Source organism: Rhea pennata, chromosome 5, assembly GCF_028389875.1.
Source record: "Rhea pennata isolate bPtePen1 chromosome 5, bPtePen1.pri, whole genome shotgun sequence".
Classification (NCBI taxonomy): Eukaryota; Metazoa; Chordata; class Aves; order Rheiformes; family Rheidae; genus Rhea; species Rhea pennata.
In genome coordinates, this window is record NC_084667.1 from 46,291,597 (window position 1) to 46,312,204 (window position 20,608).

The 20,608-nt window shown below is 46.8% G+C and overlaps 1 protein-coding gene across 3 annotated transcripts in view; it reads right to left on the minus strand.

Annotated features, from left to right (window-relative positions):
• The window catches only part of ISM2 (isthmin 2), a 37,137-nt gene that overhangs the window by 6,521 nt on the left and 10,008 nt on the right, over positions 1-20,608 (minus strand). Inside the window, exons 2-7 of one of the 3 annotated variants that reach the window (XR_009958516.1) lie at positions 15,598-15,858; positions 14,670-15,009; positions 13,351-13,491; positions 12,628-12,705; positions 11,495-12,067; positions 7,256-9,820 (exon numbers count right to left, since the gene is read on the minus strand). Coding sequence is in view for 1 of the 3 variants with exons in the window: in XM_062576811.1 (XP_062432795.1) it covers positions 11,550-12,067; positions 12,628-12,705; positions 13,351-13,491; positions 14,670-15,009; positions 15,598-15,858 (1,338 nt within the window). In the remaining 2 variants the exon portion in view is untranslated. Of the gene's footprint in view, positions 1-7,255; positions 12,068-12,627; positions 12,706-13,350; positions 13,492-14,669; positions 15,010-15,597; positions 15,859-20,608 lie in introns of those variants that run through there. The other 2 variants (XR_009958517.1, XM_062576811.1) reach the window with 2 other exon arrangements.

Consider the following 20,608-nt stretch of genomic DNA (forward strand, 5'->3'; position numbering starts at 1 on the left):
GTGATTCCCTCTTTTGCTAGAAAAGTGAGTGTAGGTATTTTTCAAAGATGCTTATGCGCAGATGTACTACTGTAAGCAGCTGGTAGACTGCAGGAATCTAGCATGTTATAAGCACTCTAGCATTATTTAGAGTGCATGTTTGTTTTTTCTTTAGGAAATGCTAGACAGAAATACAGAAAACCTTAAATAGCAGATTTGGCAGATTTGTTCACAGGCAAGACAAGAGCTTTGGTGTAAGTAAAGCAAAATTATTTCAAAATAGAGAAAATAAGCTCATTCTGATTTAACTTGAAACAAACTTGATACTTGAATCGTAGCGTCTTCATTGTACTTTACTAGCTGTGGCAGCAGCTGGCCACACTGTGGCAGCAGTGCTCCCAGCAGGTAGATTTGCTCTGGCATAGCTGAGCAGAGGGCAGCAGAAAGTTGGCTGCACTAATCACCTGCTGTTGGAAGGTTGGGAAGTGGAACAGGAAAGCAGCTGAAGTGGAATTTTAATTGCTTTCCTTTCATCACAAACATGGTTTACTTTGGGCTTTCTGCTACTACTGTGATAGGACACAGTATGGCCTCTGCCAGCAGTCCACAAGCACATAGCAGTGCAGACTTAGGCTTTTGCTCACATGCAGTTTGAGAGCTGTGGTAGACATTTTCTAGCAAAACTGCCTGCCATAAGTTATGCCAGTGGTGTCACAGCTGACTCCCAGCCTTTTGAGCTGAAAATCACCAACCCCAAAACAGTAGAACAGGATGTGTAGCCATGCTTTGGCTGTTCACAACAGAATGTACTGGATTAAACCACTGGTGAGTGAAGGCCTGTACTAAAATACTTGACTGTGAACTAGCAGTTAGTCTGAGATGCTGAACATACTGGGATACGTTAGCTCCAACTGGATACAGCCGTGGTAATCTCTTGCAGTACTTCTGCTTCCTTAGTGAAGGCAATCCAAGCCTTAAGTTGTCGCATGATATGTAAACGTTCCTGTGCTGAGAGGTCAGAGGTGGTGCTATGTTAGATAGCTGGACAGTTATGAGACATATGGACAAGTAAAGAGCAACCATCAAATGAAAAAAGCCAGAGTCAAAACAAGCAAAGCTAATAGTTCTTTGAACACACTTAACTGTTCAGGAAAGTCCCAGGTTCACTACAGGTATTATGGATGCTAAAAGTTTACATGGATTCGGAACAGGAGTGGACAAATTCCTGGAGGACAAAAACCACCAAGGGATATTAAACAGAATAACTATTGTATCTGGCATAAGAAATCACTTTGCTACCAGATGCTGGCAGCAGAGAGATTATTTCAGGAAATTAGCAACATACACTTGCCCTCCTCTTTACTCTTCCTTCCTATTTAGCTGCTGTTGACTGCTGTCAGAGACCGGATGCTGGTTTAGAGATCTATGATATGATTCACTTTGCCCTTCTAATGTACTTAGTAGTTATTTATGTACGTGAATCTTCAAAAGGGAAAGTGAGGTCACAAATCAGGGACTGAAATCCCCTAACCTAGGTAACTATAAAAACTATTTTGAAACATCAGCTCATCCCTACTTCAGTAACAACGTGGTAAGAATGTACAAATAAAACTAGGATAGAAATAATTGGTTATTTGCAGCATGACTGGGCTTGAGGCGGCTTACCCTAAGAGACCTACTTGGAGAACTGGAGCAATTTTAAAATTCAATAAGGATGGGAGGGAAGGAGACAGAGGGGAGAAAGGGAGAGGAGAAGTAGATAAGGGAATTAGACCAGAGATTCTAACATCAATTTGTGAAAAAATACAGAAAAAATACAATCAATAAATTTGTAAATACCAAGATAATCAGGCCATAAACAGTCAGCACCCTTGTATCAAGTGTGATTTATATCCAGTCAATCTAACTTCTTTCTTTGGCAGGGTATCTGGGCTCTATTAAGACTTTAGGCACTGCTTCCTATGATGTTTCTATTAGCAAATCAGGGAAGGCCTAATAGACTCATAATGAATCCAGTATTTTTCAGTACAGAAAACAACATAATTGATAATATAAAAATCTAACATAATTCATAGTAACAGAAGTGCTGCAAACTCTTAGAAGATGAATTTAGAATTGAAAATAATCTTGATCGAGTAGAAGAGTGATCCAGAACAAAAAAATTGTATTTGACCTTACTGAATTGTAGTTTTGCATTGAGGCAGAAGCAACCAGTAATATATGTGCAAGAGGGGAAACAACAGACTTGGTAACACAATCATAAATTACATTTAAGTTGGACAGGTTAGGGTGGATTTTCAAAGGAACATAAATTTAAAACAAAAGCTGCCTGGACGGGTTGTTTCATGTAGGCCTCATGAAGAGATCTTTCCATGTAGCATTAAGAAAGCCTCCAATGAGATTCTGTGTCTTCAGTTTAGGGCTCCATACTTCAAAAAAGACGTGAATTACTTGGAGCAAGTCCAGTGGTCTAGAAATACTGCTTATAAGGGAAGAGTGAAAGCATTGCATTTTTTTAGTCTAGAGAAGAAAAGACTAGGGGCAAGGAGGAGGGAGCACAATGATAAAATTCTGCAAATATGTGAGAGGTAGGAGCAAATAAGGAACTGCTATGCTTTCTAGGACCACTGCAGATAAGATGTAATGGTATTAAAGCAGGAAGGATTTAAATTACCGTTAAGAAAATACTTCTTCCTGCAAGAACAGTAAAGCTGAGGGATACTGTGGCATCTCCATCTTTAAGATGCCAGAGATCTTTAAGCTCAGGAGAGAGAGAGAGAGACCCATGGGTAAGGAATGATTTGCTCATGTCCCTGTGGTGGGAAGTGGTCTATGTGATTTCTTGAGGTCTCTTCTAAACCTGTTTTCTGTGGTACGTCCCCCAGTGTGTAAAGGCTATGATGCCCTGTTGGGCTTTCTCCCAGCCTTTCAGCCACCAGCCAGCCACTCTACCAGCTGCAGCCTCAGCTCCCAGCACAACCACTGCAAACTAGACCTAGCAGTGTCCAAGCTGCCACAAATCACCCGTCACCAGTGGCAGCAGAGGGTATTGCTGTGCCAGGGTGCCATGGCACCATGGCACTTCTGTCCAGGCAGGCACATTTTGTCCACCAAAAGGGGTTATGAATATCTTCTGCTGCTGAACAAACACAAGATGGAGGTGGCAACGATAGCTCACATTTTCCAGACAAGTGCTAAGCCTCCCTGCAGTTGGGCCACTGCCAGCAGAGCTCTCCCTCCCCAGGGCCTGGCCAACTGCCTGCGCTATGAGGGCACATAGCTGCCTCCCAGCTCACTGGGGCTGGGGCTGGGGCTGGGGCTGGGGCAGTGGCAGTCATAGCAGCACCCTCATCCCCAGGCAACCCGATGTCCCAGAGATTGTATCTAATACCTCTGAATCCAGCAGCAGTGCCTTGTCCTGGTTGAGACAGGAGGTGGTGGCCTCTTGGAGAGCTCAGCATTCACTCAGCACAGTGCTGGGGCTGCTTTCCCCTCCCTGTGGGGAGCCCACAGCCTGGGAAGGTCATCACCCCTCGGACTGGGCAGTGAGGGCTTGTCCAGGAGATGGGACATGAGTTTAGGCCCTTCCTCATGCACTTTGTTGCCAGGCAAACAGAGGTGGTAGCCAGTGGGGAAAGGCACTTGTTCAGGAACCGCAGACACCCCTGGTGACAGCTAGGGTGAGAGAAAGTGGAGGGACTCCATGAGGGCACAGAGCCATGGCGGCCAGTTTGACCCTTGCCTGGAAGGGCAGGGCTGGTGCCTGTGGGGTGCCTGATGCTCCTCGTGAAAAATAACTTTACGGCAATCAGATCTGCAGCTGGTCTGTCACTGCTGTGACTTGAAAAGGCGAAGGGCCATGTGGATGGGGCAACAGCGGGCCACACTGCTTCTGGTGCTACCTCCCTCTGCCTGCACAGAAGACTTTAGCCACTGACTGGTGAAAATGAGCATAGTTTATTGCTTCTGGCACCCGTATGTGTGACCCAAGGCCTGTTGGCAGGAGACGGGACAACTGCCAGCATGGTATCTGTGCTGGGGACAGACCCTGTGTTGCTGAGGCTGTCCTTAGACTCCTCCTCTACACCTCACTATTCTAAAAAAAAGCATTCCCCAGCGGTAGTAGTATCTTGCTTTGTAAATGCACTGGAAGCCTTGAAATCTGATGCTGGTTGTCCCCAGTGGCTAGCTTCCTGCTTGGCCAGTCCCACCTGATGAAGAGCATTTGGGCTGGGTGCTGCTCCCTGCCAGACCCTGCTGCAGGGTCGAGCCTGCATCTGCCCTTCCTCCATGGTCAAGCTGCTTGGGTTAGGAGCAGGGTTACTGCTGGATTGCCATGCAGTGAGAAAAGAATAACTGAAATGCTTTCAAGGACCTGGAACAAAGTGGGAAAGGACCTGGCCAGCTGGGCTCGTCTCATGCGTTTCCAGGGGGCAGCTGTCTGTGGCATCACTGTGAAAGGAGAGTGAGACATTCCTCCTCCAACTGCAAATGCATGGGGTCCCTCTTTTGCAGTGATGGATATGCTTAGTCCCAGCCCATGAGTACATTTGGCAGGATTGCCCCAGCATGACTGCAGCATCCCCAAGGCTGCAGTTTGGCTTTGCATCTGGTGAGGGTATCAGTGAAATGAGAACTTAGAAAGGCATAGCCTGAGAGCATCCAGGGCCAGGAGCAGGAATGCCACTCCATGAGGAGGGAATCTCAACACGCAGGATTAAAGCATGGCTCAGGAGACGAATTCCTGAATTCCTGTCATGAATTCCTCATGAATTCCTCGTGAATTCCTGTCATGAGTGCCTCTTAATCCAGTATATATGCTGCAGCCAGAAGGTATTGCTGAAAAACTGCAGCTCATGTAATACTGTTACACAGAGAACTTGACAGCTGCGTGGCACACTGTCCCCACCAACACGCATTTCCAGAAGGGCACAATGTGTTGCACACAATGGAGACTTTCCACAGGCCAGGAAGGCGACTGCTTGATTTCTACCTGAAAGGATTTTTTTTTTTTCCTTTCCAAAGCTTCAGTTTTAACTCAAGGCCCACAGCCCATCACTACCATTTTTATCGCTTAAGGCCAGGCCTTGTGGTTCAGGTCTGCTCCACGGGTTTTGGCTAAACTCATCTGGTTTTATCGGCCTGTGTCTTCTCTTTCTGGAGTGGCTCATTTTGGGCTCATTTGGACTTTATTGTGCGTTTTCCAAGAAGTAGATTCTTGGAGTAGGAGCCCTGAAAACAAACACAGTTAGTGAGATCCCTGCTGTTATAAACACATTCCTATGAAATCCCACATTCTCTCCTGAGATATGGGCTGCGCTCACTCTCTTTGTCCCCAGGTAGCTTAACTATGCAAGGTTCCCTTTGAAATGTCATTCACAGTAACAAGCATTGTCTACTCCCTACCCATTTGGGGCAAAGATGGAAGGTCAGCAGGGGCAAGTACATGCTGACAACATTGTGCCTAAGAAAATCTGGGCACAGATCTGTCTATGTATAAATTAACTTAGCTATGAGTCAGATGTCAGAGAACTGTTACAGCTGAGACATGTAAGCTCTTTCTTTGGCATGCTGGCAAGGTAAATCAGCCAGTCAAGAAGTCTAGGGTTTAAAGCAGACGGCAAAGATCGAGACTCTAGCTTGCTAGAAACTTACTGTGTGACCTTGGGTAATGATGTCTCCAGTTCTTAATAGCTCCTTTCCATACTTGCAAATTAGGATATTAATTTTTTCTGTTTCCTCTCCTTTGGCTATGGGATTTCTATAGCTTAGGAGTTTCTGGAGCAGGACTCAGCACCCAGCACAACAGGGGCCTCATCTCAGGGGATAAAGCATTAGGCCCTTTATACACAGTAGTAACTCTTGACCACCACGCCAGAGTAACAGTGTTTTTTTTTTTCTTTCTTTCTTTTCTTTTTCTTTTTTTTTTTTCTGTGCTACTTTTTCTGCACAGCTGAGTTCAGCCCGTTCCCCCCAGACTGGACTGGGATCCAAGCAACAATGTTTTTGATGTTGCAGAAAGGTAGAAGAAAGCTCAGCGTGACAAAGCATACTTCACCAAGAGGAGCTGTCTGCTCCTCCTCAGACAGGGGCCAGCAATGGTGCGAAGCAGCAGTGGAGCAGCACCATGTGTTGTACTTGTAGATAAGCCTTGACAGATGTGCAGCCAGCAGAATGAAAAAGAGCGAGAGCAAGAAAGAGAAGGAGGGAAAACAGTTGGAAATATCAAGAGCTTGGAAATAGAATTTATGCAACAATTTAACAGCAACAAAAAGTTGTGATCCCTGGAAAGCTTTGCATATCCCTCTGCTGTCATTAGCTTTTGGCTAGGGAGGCTGTAGGCAGGAAACAATTTATCAAATCATATTTCCAGGTGCAGTGATACTGTTTTTTTCACACACTCCCATATTCAGCACCTGCTTAAAGCAGTAAGCTCATGTAGGGTCAGCAGGCACCCAGATATTGCTTGGCTGAGTGTGGAATAAAACCTGGCTTCGAGGTTCAGTTACTTAGCACTGACCCTGACAGTCTGCTCTTAGGAGATGTTTCGTTCACTGCGACCAGACTTTTGCCTTCTTGTGGCCATGATGGAGGGCTCTGAATAATACCTTTTATCCAGAATTCTTGCAGCACTTTCTAGATGTTCCTTTGTTTCCCATTCCCAGGACATCACTTCCCGTCTTCCAGGTGCTATTAGTTTTAGTTCATCAACACCTGGCAGTTTTATCAAGGCACAAGTAGAGAAATGCCTTGTCCTAAAGAGTTTAGAGACTAACCAGAGAAAATAAGAGGTGGGGGGAAGATGAGCTAAGTTAATAGACATGTGGAAAAATGATGTGGCTTGCTGAAAGTCATACAATAAAGCATTGGCAGAATAATGAAAATTAATTAGTATTTCATCTATTTGTTGTGCTGTTGGTTACGCCATCTTCAGGCCCTAGCTAGTGCACAATCTACATCCAACTACATCACCATCTTCACCTACATCTACACCTCTCTCCGAGGCCACTTTTGGAGTGTGAAGCCTTGGGATGATTCAGAAACACAGGGAAACCAGAGGCTGCTGAAGGATAGTCCTAAAGCTAAGTACCCAAATCCCTTCAAACCTAATGTGGCTGTTCTGCACAAAACTAAAACGTGCTCACATATGTGGGGCAACAGCCATCAAGTTAGGAGCCCCATGGGATGAAGTTTCCAAGCATTACAGAGCAGATATAAACTGGTAACAAAAATGTTTATTTTTAAGAGATGTCTATAATATATTTATTTGGGGGGGATGAAAGGGCAGAGGAGTAAGGGCTCTATATTCAGTTTACACACACACATCTCAACAGCATAATCCTTATCTCCCAGCATCACTTGCACCTGTTCTTAAACTATCATCAACATCACCACAAACAATAAATATTGTGTATGAATGAACCAGAAAATTTAATGTGCTAGGACTGAGCAAAGCACTTGGAAAGAATACCAACGTTCTGCACCACCTCACAATTGAAGGCTTTGGGATTTGAATCACTATTATTAAAGCAATTGAAAGTAGCCTTATTGTTCTCCTTCTCCGCTTTCTTCTGACTGGGAATGGGAGTATCAGAAAGTCACCAGGTCAGGAAAATCAGATTCCTCTGAGCCTTAATGATAAGCTGGAAATTACCATCTGCAACATTCAGAAATTTCTGCATCTCTCTGCTATTGAAGTTTGCTTGGCATCATCAATTGCAAACGGTAGGAGAAGGAAGCAAATCCATCAGGGTTCTTGCAATACAGCTGTGGCTAGAGTGCCAAAGTATGCAGCATTAAACATGGTGTCATCCCTCTCAAACAAATCAAAACTTTCTGGCAACATTCATTTCAGTTCCCAACTAAATGACAACGGCAGCACATACATATTAAAGTGCTTTATTGGAGAGTCAGATAAAGAATTCTTCTCTATGAATTTTTGTAGGAATAAAATACATTTTATATATATTAAACATATAAAATAATAAACTTAAGGAGTGGAAACTAAGAGATTCATCACTTAAATAGCAGTGAACTGGACAGAATCTTTGATGGGATACAAAAATAAATGCTCGCTTCGTCTCTACGTTTTTTATGGTGCTCTGCAAAGCCTCCTAGTGTGTAAGGTGCTTGTGTGAGGAACAACACTGCTTCTTGTTTCTCATGCTTCAGTTTATGCCTGTGTCTTCCAAACCACAGAGACAACGAGGCAGAATAACCACTTGGCTTTCAACCAGGTTTTAATGGGGGCTCACTGTAAGAAAGTTTTCTACCTACTCTTAGACAGGAATAGCATTTGTTACAAAAATTATTGTTTCATTTTTAGGGAGTACGTTGATTGACATATTCAGTATAAACAGGGAGAGGGTGCAATTCCTGTGTAACTGTCCTTATTATAAGAGGACTTCCTCTGAGACCAGCCAGTGTAAAGAGATTGGTTGACCTACTGAAAGTCTTTCCAGAAAGACTTTATTTGCAGAGATCCTGCTTCCATGTGTAGGTCCAATATTGGACCCATGTTTAATGGGAGGTTATTTTAAAGAAGTCTAGGTATTGATTCAAGACAAACTTGTCTGAGAGTCCTCTGTTGTTAGTGATAGCATTTGAAATGGGAGAAGAAATATGAGGATGCTCTACTGGATGACAAACGATAACAAGCTCAGCCTTCCATAGCCTCAGCCACTCAATATCTGTCAGCTTCCTGTACAAATGTCTCCATGGCTTCCTCAGTGAGCCCCCTTGCACATGCATGTGATAAGCTCCCAGAACCAAGCTGCTCAATCACTGCCATCCCCTCATTACCACCTCCTTGTAAACTCCCTCTTTACAGGAAACTAGTCAAAAAATGACCACTTGGGCTAGGGAGCATGTAATGGTCACTGATATTTACTAGAATCTAGGTCTCCATCCATGCTTATTTGGTTATATCTTCTCATTCTTTGCATGATACTTGTCATCTAAAACTGCATGCTTTGGGGAAAAGCACTGTGCCTACTTATATTCTGATAGCACCCGTAACTTGTGTCTGCGGCTGAGTTGTGTACTAGCTAAAAGAGAACAGTTTAGTGACAATTTCATAAATGCTTTTGTTTTACCAGCAATGGAGTCCTATGCACTGATGACCGAGGATGCAATATTCTGTAAATAACAAAGGCAAAAGGATCAACAGATACAAGATAGTCCCAGAAAGACTCCCTGTAGCTTGGATATTTCCTGATCCAGGAGAAAGTTGTTCAAATGAGGATAGAAATTTCACAGACTAATCAATCTTCTGAACCTAGATAGATGCCATTGCATTTAACAGAATTCTGCAGAAAAATATGGAGTAACCAACTACCTTGGTTAAAGTCTTTAATCTAGAACTGATTCCAGCCTTCTTTATTTTTGCTTGATTTCCTCTTTTATTTTTTTCTGCTGCATAAAGTTTGCTAAATGGAATCTGTGAACAGTTTTTGCCAGGTTTAGCTACACAATGATGTCCAAAGATTAAGATGTTCAGCCTTGTTTCTCTGTGGGAAGTTTGGGAGCTTTGAAGCTCATTTCCCAAATGTACTGGAAGAAAACTGCCAAGGACCTGCGAAAAGCTGGAAACCCCAGGTAAGACCAAAGTGGCAATAAAGTGTCATATTTGTGACTTGCAGACTCCAAGAATTAATGACATCTTTGTTAGTGTACGCACGTCTTCCTCATTTGGAGCCACTTTTGACTCTCCTGTGACACTAGCTCTTCTACGTTCTACTCTTCACCTTTCCATCACAGGTGAGCAAAGGAAATGGCACGGTTCTGTGTGCAGAGCTGGTAACTGCTCTAGGGCTATTCCAGCTGCACAGGACACAACCACCTTGGGAAGAAGAATATACACAGGTGAAGAATGATCCACTACAATGGGATAAGATGGAAGAATGGGGAAAATTGAGGCTATCCAGAAAGCTTTCTTATTGCTCAGGGTAGGGGAGGAAATAAACAACTTCATTCCTTTCCTTGCTCCTGCACCTGGCATTTCATTGAGAAAATTGTCCTGTATACAGAGACTGACAGTAGATGCTAGGCAGAAGCAGCCCAAGTGAGACAGGCACACCTCAGCCAAGCAGGAAGGCTTAAGCATGACATGGTGTGACTACAGCTTGCTTTTTGGGGGCTGCCTCTTATTAGAGATCTGGGCAAATTCATCACAGAGAAAGGCCAGAGTGCTGAACAGTAGACTGGAAATGCAGTAACATTTCGTGCTCACAGTAGTGAGTGGTTTGTTCCCATCACTATGGGGAACTGGTCCCTGAGGTCTAATGAGAGTAGAAGACAGCTAATATGGGCATTACAGTAGCCCGTAGCTGTCTCTGCTGCCACATGCTTTTGCAGGTATGTGGCAGTTGACTAAAAGGAATGAGTTTGAGGTCAAATCTCTGCTCCCCAGAATCACCCATGAGAATGCAGGATGAGCTGTAGTAGCCTGGAGTGTGTCCCAGCCATGGGCAGGCTGGTGAGAGTCCTGCTTGGGGCTGATTTGTAAAGATGAGTGGAAACTCTAGGACCTGAGCCCTGAGCTGCCCCAGTTAAGGAAAACACAATCTCCAAGTGAGCTACTGTGTTGTAAGACTAACATTCATTGAGTGGCCAGGTGGGCATCTCAGACTCAAAGAGAAGCACCAGGGCATGAACTGTGCTGGAGAGGGAGGCAGCCTTGATAGGGTAACCTCCAAGCAGCAACAGGGGATGTAGTTCATCTGCTCCCTTTAACCAAAACACTGTGGTATTGTTTTTTTGTTTCATAGCCAAAACTGCTGTGGAAGGTCATCTTGCACCTGGTCCTATGCACCTTCAGGAGCTCATGAAACCCTCTTAGACCTCTCCCTTTTCCTTCCCAATTGTGAATGCAAAAAGCAGAGAAGAGGGGAGGCCCACGCTCTACATATTGCTGGGGAACAGCCCTGCATCTCCTAGGAGGGTCCACTCCAAGTTTTAGAATAGAGTCAGTACATGCCAAGGCTGGTATACAGGCATGACCAAGCAGATCCTTCTTGCACCCAGCCAGCTCCTCAGATGTAGTGTGAAACCAACATGAACTGAAGCCGTTTCACACTGCAGACCCTTAGCTTACAGGTGGCATTGAAAAAATCATAGAGAATGCTTTAGAAGAAGTAAATGGGGGTAACCCAGCTTCCACTTTACACTCATCACTGCCTCCCATTCCCTCCAGCTCCCCCCTCTCCAGGCTAGAGATCTGGCTGGGCTCTGTGCTACCCAGAGGGAAGCAATGGTGTGAGATCTGCCTCCCGGATAGCACAGCAGGGATCACCCAGTAATAAACTCCTTCACCTTTGAAAATCAGAAAGGAACTGATGCACCCTTCTGAAAGGACAAAATGGATGGTAAATCCTCTGCCTGGCACCAGCAACGAGCCTGTGAGCAGGACCTGGAGCTTTGCCAGACTGCTGCATTCCCAGGAAAGGGATACACAAGGGATGACAGCTATTACAGCCTGGGCTGTGGTAGGAGCCACCAGCTGCTGGGGGCTCACCTGAGGGTGCATGGGAGACCTGCTGCTTTGTGGCTCCCCTGAGCATGGCAAGTGGCTAGTACTCCTTGGCCTCCTGCAACTGGGAGAGGTACTCCTCCTCAGCAGGATTGTCAGCACACTGCTGCCCATTGTTGGGAGGCCGCACAGCATGGTACCGGCTCCAGTCTCCCTTGCAGAGGATCCAAGGTAGCATGTCCACTTTGTAGTGAAGCTCTGGGGAAAACTCAGTGCTAATGAGGTTGGGGACACCAGCCCCTTTGCCCCGGGTGATGAGACGGGTGTGATCATCGTAGCAGCAGTGCTGGGCAGCAAGTGTGGTGCTGTCCAAGGAGAGCATGGAGCGCAGGCAGAAGCGGGCTGTGGGCTTGTAGATGTCCAGGCGCTCCTTGGGCCCACTGGCATCCCGCCAACGGAAACTCTTGCCCTGGCGCTCATCCTGCAGGTTCACAGCACTGTAAATGGCCTCCAGTGGGTAGGAGCAGGGGCAACTGGGCAAATCTGTCAGCACCTTGCTCAGGTACTTGGTGAGGAAGTCGCTTTTGCAGTTCAGCCACTTCTCACAGCTGTCCACATCTGGTGGAGAAGCACGAAAATAGTAAGAGTATGATCAACCAGCCTAGCTCTGTATCCAGCCAGCATTTGCCATTTGCCTGCAATTAGACAAGCTAGCAGCCACTAGAAAGAAGCTACCACGCTACTTGATAGAGCAGGTGCTGAGGGAGTCTGGCCAGAAACATCATGTTGCTCCACCCTCAAGGGCAGTGACAGACCAAGAAGGAGCTACCCTCCAGAGCAGAGAGTTGCCCCTAGCGGGGGACTCTGCCCAGTGCACCCACTGTTTGTCGCTACTGGAGGTAGGCTGGCAGTGTCAGCACCACAAGTAAGATTCAGGAGGGCACATGGCAAGTTAGTTTCAACTAGCACACCATAAAATAGGACTGTGAGGTAAATGGTATCCCAACATGACTAGCTACAACACAGCTGAGTTTATATGTGGCAGTGAAAAGACTGATTCTCATAGCAGATCTGGGAGCCCTTGGTCAGAGCACTCTGAGCTAGCCAGCTACATCTCCCATAGGGTTTTACACAGAAAGCACCCAGGCCCTGATTACGAGGAAGAAGCAAAGGCTGACCTGAGTTAAACAGCTCTGTTGTATTGTCACTTTTAAAATGAGTCTCCTCTGTGGGGAAGGCCACTTCTCCCTCTGCTCCTTGAGAGAGAAAAGACAAAGTAAAAGGCCAGGATGAACACCAGGTAGGGTGACAGGGTCTTTTTTTTTTACTCCATAAAGGTAGCAGATGCTGTCCATCTTTTAACCTCTTCTCTCCTTTGTGCCTTTGATGACACTGTCCTGTGCATGGAAGGTCCAACAGGAAGACATGCAGGACAGCCTATGCTAAAAGGGTCTAATACTGTGGGTTACACAAAGCCCAATGGATGGAGCTGGCTCACAGACAGCGAGAGGGCAGACTTCAAGCTCGCCTTGCTTCATGATCTATGGGCTATGGAGCTCCACCTGTTCTTAGTAGAAATGAGTCATCGTTTTCATTAACCAAGACCACAGTAAATATAACTAGTTCTTGAAGCATGAACAGTGTGCCCAGGAGAAGAGGAATATGGCATTTTAATTCTGGAGAGGGCAAAAATTATGGGGGCTGGTGTGTACATTTCTGGAATAAGCATCCCATTGTTACCTGTTAACAAGAGATCTCCCTGAGCCAGATGCAGCCTGTGCCCTGCGTAACCCTCCCTCCCCATCCCAGCAGAAAGCCCAGTCTGCCCTGCCATGACACATGGACCACCAGCCCTGCACAGGGGCTTGGATGGCATCCAACAGATAAAGACTGAGGCTCACCAGGGCAGCGTGGCAGGTCACACGTCCTCGACTCTGTCGCTGTGCAGGCGTAGCCACAAGACCGGGTCCTTTTCTGATTGCCACTGCCACAGGTGAGGCTGCAAGGGGACCAAGGGCTCCATTCCTCTTCATCTTCATAGTCTAGGAGAGGCAGAGAGCAGTGAATCTTGTGTAAAGCCTCAACAGGATAGGAGCCTGGAGCCACCCATGGTCCCTGGGCCACCCTCAGACCTGTCTTGTCCCTGAGATGCTTTTTAGAGGCAAGCAGGGCCAGTGCTGCCTGGTGCATCTGGATGGACCCTGAGGTATCCTGCCAAGTGATATCAAGAGCCAAACATGCCTTCACTAGCAACCCAGGAAAGCGACCTCAGAGCTTTGACTGCCAGGCTTTGCCACCAGCCCCATGACTCTCCTTAAAGCTGCAATTCTATCTTCAATAAATATTGTCTCAAAGCCAAGTCCTCGCTCTTGGACTTGCTGTAGGAAGTAATCAGGATTCCCACATAGTGGAGATGGCTGGAACCCTTGCTCGGTTGTGGTCTGAGTCTGGGAATATATTTGCAGTATAGGATTCACTCCTTCCCCTGCTGTTGCAGGGAGAAGTCAGACAGGAGGCGTAGGAAGAAGCACTGATGTAAAAAACAGACTTTTAGTTTCTGCGGCTTTGCTCATGGCCTTACTGTTCCAGTAGGGCATCACTACCTGCTCATCCTCTTCCTCACTGTACCTGCCCAAAGGACTGGCCATGACAGTTAAACCGGCTGGTTGTGCACTCTTAGGTGAGAAACTCAAGGTGGGAGTTACTATGCTCCCAGGCCTCTCCACCCGCCCAAGACCAAGCACCTCATATTCTGCAGCTCCACTCCCCGGATACGTCCAAGCTGCAGCAAAGGCTTCAGGCACTGATGTAATCTCAGAAAGCTGCTTCAATGATAGTGACACTTGCCACTAAACATTTATACTTTATTTCTAGTCTTAATGTGCCCTCGCTAGAATTTGCACTCAGGTCTGATTACATGCAAGGGAAATCCCCACCATGACGCTGGCATTTTTGGCTGCCCACAGGATCAGGTGGATGCTGGGGTTGCTCCCCAGGTACTTGCTTATTTTTTAAACAGCCATTGAGCACCAGCATGTTCTGATCTTCTCTGCAAGGATGCTGGTCCCTCCTGTCACTGTTGGCTTGCTGTGAAGTACCTGGGAAATACTGACTGCTGTGCCTTTCCTAGCAGCACAGGGAGAGCTGTAGTCAGGCTGGGCAGGTGAGAACAGAGGTCTGCAGGGTGGCTGCTGGCTGCATGGGGCTTAAGGGGACTCACCATAATTATATTTTTCCTTAAAGATCCAGTTCTTCTGCCTGGGCCACTGCTGGTCCCAGTCATCTCCCACTCCACTTAACATGGACTCTTCCTCCTCATACTCTGCCATGTAATCTTCTTCTTCTTCCTCCTCTTCATCCTCTTCCTCTTCGCTGTCCCTTACATCTAGGTTTTCATCCTCTTCTTCCTCAATGGGATCAGTGTACTCCCAGAAGAGGGGCCAGAAGAGGTCTTTGTGGGATAACCACTCAGAGGATGTCAGGGACCAGTCATTGCTCGTCTCCTTCAACAAGTCCATCTCCATCTCAGCCTGAGGATCATCTACCACTTCAATGGTCACCTGAGAAATAAGACACAGGCAGGGCAGTTAGCCAGGGCACAGCTGACTGCCCAGCTGCTGGACATTCCCTGAAGCAGGGAGAAATATTCCAGTCTGTGCATTGACTCCTGGCCTGAGAGATCAAAACTGCTTTGGTCTATGGAACTAGTGCAATGAATGTGATAGGTCTCACTCACCTGGAGGGACTGAGGAGGAGCAGAGTGGGAGGCACTGACTGCAGCATCTCAGTAGTTTGGCAAAGGTTTCTGGTGGTCACCAAAACAGTAGAGAGTAAGCACTTAGATACATATGCAGAAATGGAGAGACTGTCCTCTTAGGGACTTCTACTCCTGCTCTACGGAGAGGGGCTCTGGAGGGCAGGGAGAATGACCATGAATAAACTCCTTCTGCAAGGAGCTTATTTATCGGTGCCAGTTATTTGCACGTAAGAGATATTTATAAAGATACACGGCAGCAGCCACATGGAGTCCAGGAAATGGACTCCTGCTCAAAAAAGCATTCCTGTTAGGAAATCAAACAAGGCAATAAGGGAGCACAAGCAATGACTGGCTCACAGCACCCCATGGCCTGCTCAGGCTCACTCCCCACCTGGATATTTGGGTTCTGGGCACTCAGATCGACGTTGGCCAGCCCCGGTAAGCTCTGCAGGTCCAATACAAAGGGCAGGTTCTCCTCCTGGCCAGCACCGCTGGGCTGGGGCACCGCCACACTCCTCACAGCCTGCTGAACAGCCCAGCGGCGCCTGTGCTGCTGTAGGCCAGCCTGCCCGCTCTGCCTCAAGCCCCATGCCTTGCCCAATGTGGGCTGCTCCTTGTCCCTGGCCAAACGGGGATCAGACGAGGCAGATACCTGGACAGGGAAGAGACAGTGAGGACAGGTCCCCAGACATCTCCTTCAGGGTGGCAGTGCTGGGAGCAAACAGCTGCCCAGCGAAGGCAGCAGGTAGGAGCATACACACATATATGCCAGGGCCCACTTGTGCTCCCAGCGGGGGTTGCAGCGCGACCAGGCCAGCAGCAGCTGGATGAACCCTGACAAATGGAATAGCTCGTGCCAAGTTCCCACGATACTCGTTTCTGCACTGAACGTGCACTAGCGTGAAAGGGTGCAAGTCAAAGGGACAGCAGGCTTTAGTGCATCCGAGAAATCGGAGACGACTGGTAAAGCCTCCCCCCACCACAGTCAGGGCCAAGGCAAGGCTGTCCCCAAGATTTGCAGGGCCCTAAGCCTCAACATTCAGAGCGGAGGGGCCCAAATCCACAGCATCTCCACAAGCAGCTGCTGTTTCTGGCTGCTCAGCTGAAAACCTCTTTGTTCCCAAGTTCTTGCCCCTTGCACCAGCTCAGGCAAGAGCTGTGGGATTAAGGAAGAGAGTGGAGCAACCCTCCCCATGAGGGATGCAAAGAGACATTTCTACCTGCAATTAGAGCCAGATGGGTCAAGGAAGGACTCCCCTCCCTTTCATCCTGATCACTGGAGCACTTCAAAGGCAGCTGGAGCCAGGCCAGGCTCTCATGAGCACACACAGAGGCCTGTCTGCTAGCCCTGTGCCTGCACATCAAAGCTCTGCTGCCTGCATCCCCCTCCTCCAGGGAAGGGAAAAGAGCTGGTCCCCAAGACACTGCTGGTCTGAGCAGAGCAGAGTTGGATGTGGGGAAAGGACTGTGACAGACTTTAACAGATGGACCCTGAAGAGAGGGCTGTGGGAAAAGAGGGGAAGTTGCACTGCCCAGGAAGAGCCTTTGAAGCTGCCGTCTCTCCATAGCAGGGAGGACTTCCTCCAGCATTGACAAGCAACAGAAAGTTGGCAGAGTTGGACCCCTCTGCCTGCCCCTTCCCCTTCCACTCCTTTGCCTTCCCTGAACCCTTGTCTAAAACCATGCAGAAAGATGCCCAGCTCTGTGCCAGCCCTTCTGCCACTGGTCTCTCTGCTTCAGCCTATTGCCAGGTCTCCCTGTTCTCCCTCTTATGCCCAAGGGCGCCCTGGCTGGAAGCAAAAAGGACCCTGGAAGGAGGCAAAACAGCAAGGAGAACAGACCAGACAAGCTCTGCAAGTCAAGAAGACCACCTTTGCCCTATGGGTAGACCCACCATACTTCAGGGTGCCCTGACCCCTCCATGCTGCCCTGGAGTGCATCTCAAGCCAGAAGAGCTCAGGATGGGTTGCACTGGGGCAGAAAAACAATGGCTAGTGAGAAGGAAGAGATTTTATCTAATCTGTCATGGATCAGGGTCACCACCCCACCTTGACTTGCTGGACAGCAGTATGCCCTGGCCCCTACCCAGCCCCCAGTGCAAGTTAGTCTGAGCAACCCTGTTGTAATAAGGTGCTGGTACCTCCTTGGCTCCGAGAGCTTGACTTCACTGCAGGGAGATGAGTAAGGAGGAGGCCTTGCTTTGGTGAATGGGAATGTGGTGATGGGGTGTGGGTCTGGCCACTCCTGAGGATATCTGACCATGGAGACTCTCAGGATGCCATCCTGGAGGTAAGCAGGCTGCCTAGCTCTGAGCAGCTCACAAGCATGGTGTTACAAGTCTGCCCCCTCTGAAAGGCCTCCAGTCCCATCTGGCTTTCCAGGGACATGGGAATGTAAACTAGGCCATATCCTGCACAGCCAGATACGTGTTTTGCTAGCACTAGCCACAGGACACTGGTCACTAGTGGTAGCTTTGCGTCCAGCTGCATGTGGCACTCCAGACTGTGCCAAACTCAAACTCTGTATGAGGGAATGCCCTACAATGCTGGCATTCATGGATAATTTGCAAGGAGCCTAACAAGACTGGGTAAGTTCATTTCACAGACAACCCCGATTTTATGCACATGGAAACTGAGGTCTGAGAAATAAGATTTGAGTTCACTCAAAGATCTCACAGTGATAGAGCCAGGAATGGACACCAAGTCTCCAAACTTACACTCAGTGCCCAATTCAGATTGTATACTCAAACATATTCAGGAAATTCAGAGTACTATTCTCACAGGGAAAATACAACCTGCTGCAGAGGAATTGGCTGAGAGAGTGTTGCAGTGTAAATAGCACTTTCTCTGCATCCAAATCCTCTGGAAGCACAAAGGCCCCTCAGGGTGTTCACTCTTGATGGCCCCACCTCTACTGCTGTGACCTCCAGCAATCTGGACTTCTGGCAAGGAGTTGTTTGTTCACTATCTGCTTCCACAGCCAGCTGTCCAGCTGTTGCCCCCAGCCCCAAAATGGCATTGTTATCTGAATCTTAGCAAGGAGCTTGACTGAGGGATGCTCCTTGCCCTTTACTGCATGTGCAACAGCCACTGAAAAGATAACAGCACCCATGCAGACTCTGCAATACAAGGTCTCATGAGCATAGCTCTTTCAGTAATGGTCACTACACTATGCAATCCAGCTCTTCCCCAACACTATCATGTGCTTCGCTCTGAGGCTTCTCGTGGTTAAGATTTGGCCCTAAATCAAAAGATGTTCCTCATGATCAATTTCCCACACTACGCTCTGCCCCAGCCAACTAAGTTATCTTCTTGAACTGTGGATTACATCTAGGTCTTACAAGGCCCAGCAAGCTCTCCCATTCACTGCACTCACTGCATCATGATCCATACTCACTGCATTGTGCTTACTGCACTGCCGACACATTGCTCCTTGCTGAGGAGCTCCCATCAATGACACAGACAGCCCCCCAGAGGCTTGCACCACCGCCATACAATACCAATTCTCTTCTCAGTCCTACATAAGGAACAGCTGGATAAAGCCGTCAAGCCTTGAACTAAACTATTACAGTGCATTAGCTAATGAAAAAGAAAAGTTTGCCTGTCCAGAGTGAAAATGGTATTTCTTTGCTCTGGGGCTCAGGGGAAAGAACGCATTTGCTGAGACCAGTGGCTCCGAGTCTTTTGGTCCAGCAGAGTCCTCTCTGGTCTAAGCATGTGTCCCACTGCCTGTTCTCAGTAGGCATCCCAAAGCCCACTCTCAGTCAATTGGTCAGTCAGCTGGTACAACCGTATACATGCAAACTGCAAACAAAGCAAGCCTCGTCATCAGTAAACCATGGCAAACCTAGCAGTCAGCAGCTCTCATCTGTCTACCACTACCGCATTTTTCCCATCAAACATCAGAAGCAGAAAGCATAGTGTCTGGAATTCATCAGTATCTCATGGCTGCTTCCCAATTCTAGCCTTTTTCTGCAACCAGCCAGCATCGAACAAAAAAAAAAAAAAAAAAAAAAAAAAAAATCTGAGCAGGTAATTCCACTAGCCCAGCACCAGCTCCTTCTACACACACTTGATGAGCACATCAATATGCTTACTGACTTGGAACAAAGATTTTATGGGACTGGAACTCAGCTTTCCAGAACTCTAGAAGGACTTGTGGTTTCTATTTGCAAAAATCATGCTTAAACTGAAGACAATAAAATCCAAACACTCTGATCACACCTGCCTTCCTACTATTCCTGAATCCTTCCTGAATAGTCCCAGGCTATACTGCATATAGGACTATCTAAACCCTTTTGGGCACAAACTCAGCAAAGACATTAGGAAGTAGAAGAAACTGAATAGCAATTCACCCCAGTGTTGTGCCTGCTTTATATATGACAACATGGAATATGGGAAAGAGGAGGGAGAGTCCACACCTAATCGCTAAAGACTAAAAGCTGATGTTTTTCCATTTCTAGTCCATACACATTAAATGACACAAATGACATTGAAGTCATTTGGAAATCTGCAGGTGATTAAGAGAGCAGAAGAAATTCAAGGCGTAAAAAGACTTTGCCAGTGATAGATTTGTAGAATTCAATCTGTTGTTGAAAAGATAAAGCAATGACTTGATTTCCCAGTTCTTTAAGGAAATGACCTGACAGGCACCAGAGATTCTTTAATCCAGAACAGAAGCACATAATGGGAACCAACATTTATGAGTCAAAGTGCAACAAATTCAACTGAGAAATACAAATCATGTTTTTTAATTCTGCAGGTGATTAACCATAGGAGTAAGCTAACAAGGAAAGTGCAACATCTCTTGTGGAGACAGTCAAATGCAAGTTACTGGGCTCAACAAATATGTACAACATCTGTGCTATGGAGGATATTGGAGGATCTAATGATTTCTTCTGGTCTTAAAATCTGCAACTTGGCTATAAACTTGTCTAAGACTCTAAACCAAACCTTTGTTAAGCAAGTAAAATTCAGCTTTTACATAAAAATGATTAGAGATGTCAGAAATCAGATTCCACAGCAATTTAAAGCCTGGGAACATCAATAAATCAGTCCTGCATGCTGTTTTCCTATGACAACTAAGCAACTGGCTGCACATGAGGGAAGTGACCTCCACTATCAATTAACTCATTGCCTGTTTAATAGATTTTCCAGAACTGTGCCGAAACATAATTTGCTGCTAGTGGCATCAAAGCAGGGTGGACACATAAGAGAAAATTGGGAAAGCAAAGATGCTATCCTGTGCTTGTTATTGGCAAAACTCCTTAGCTACAATCCCAACAGTCAGAAACAACATGTTTTGACTTATAAATGAGAGATATAATAGGAGTCATCACTCAAGGTTTTCACAAAGGAGCTCTGGTAGCTCCTTTGGCAAATTAAGGCATCAGACACCTCCAG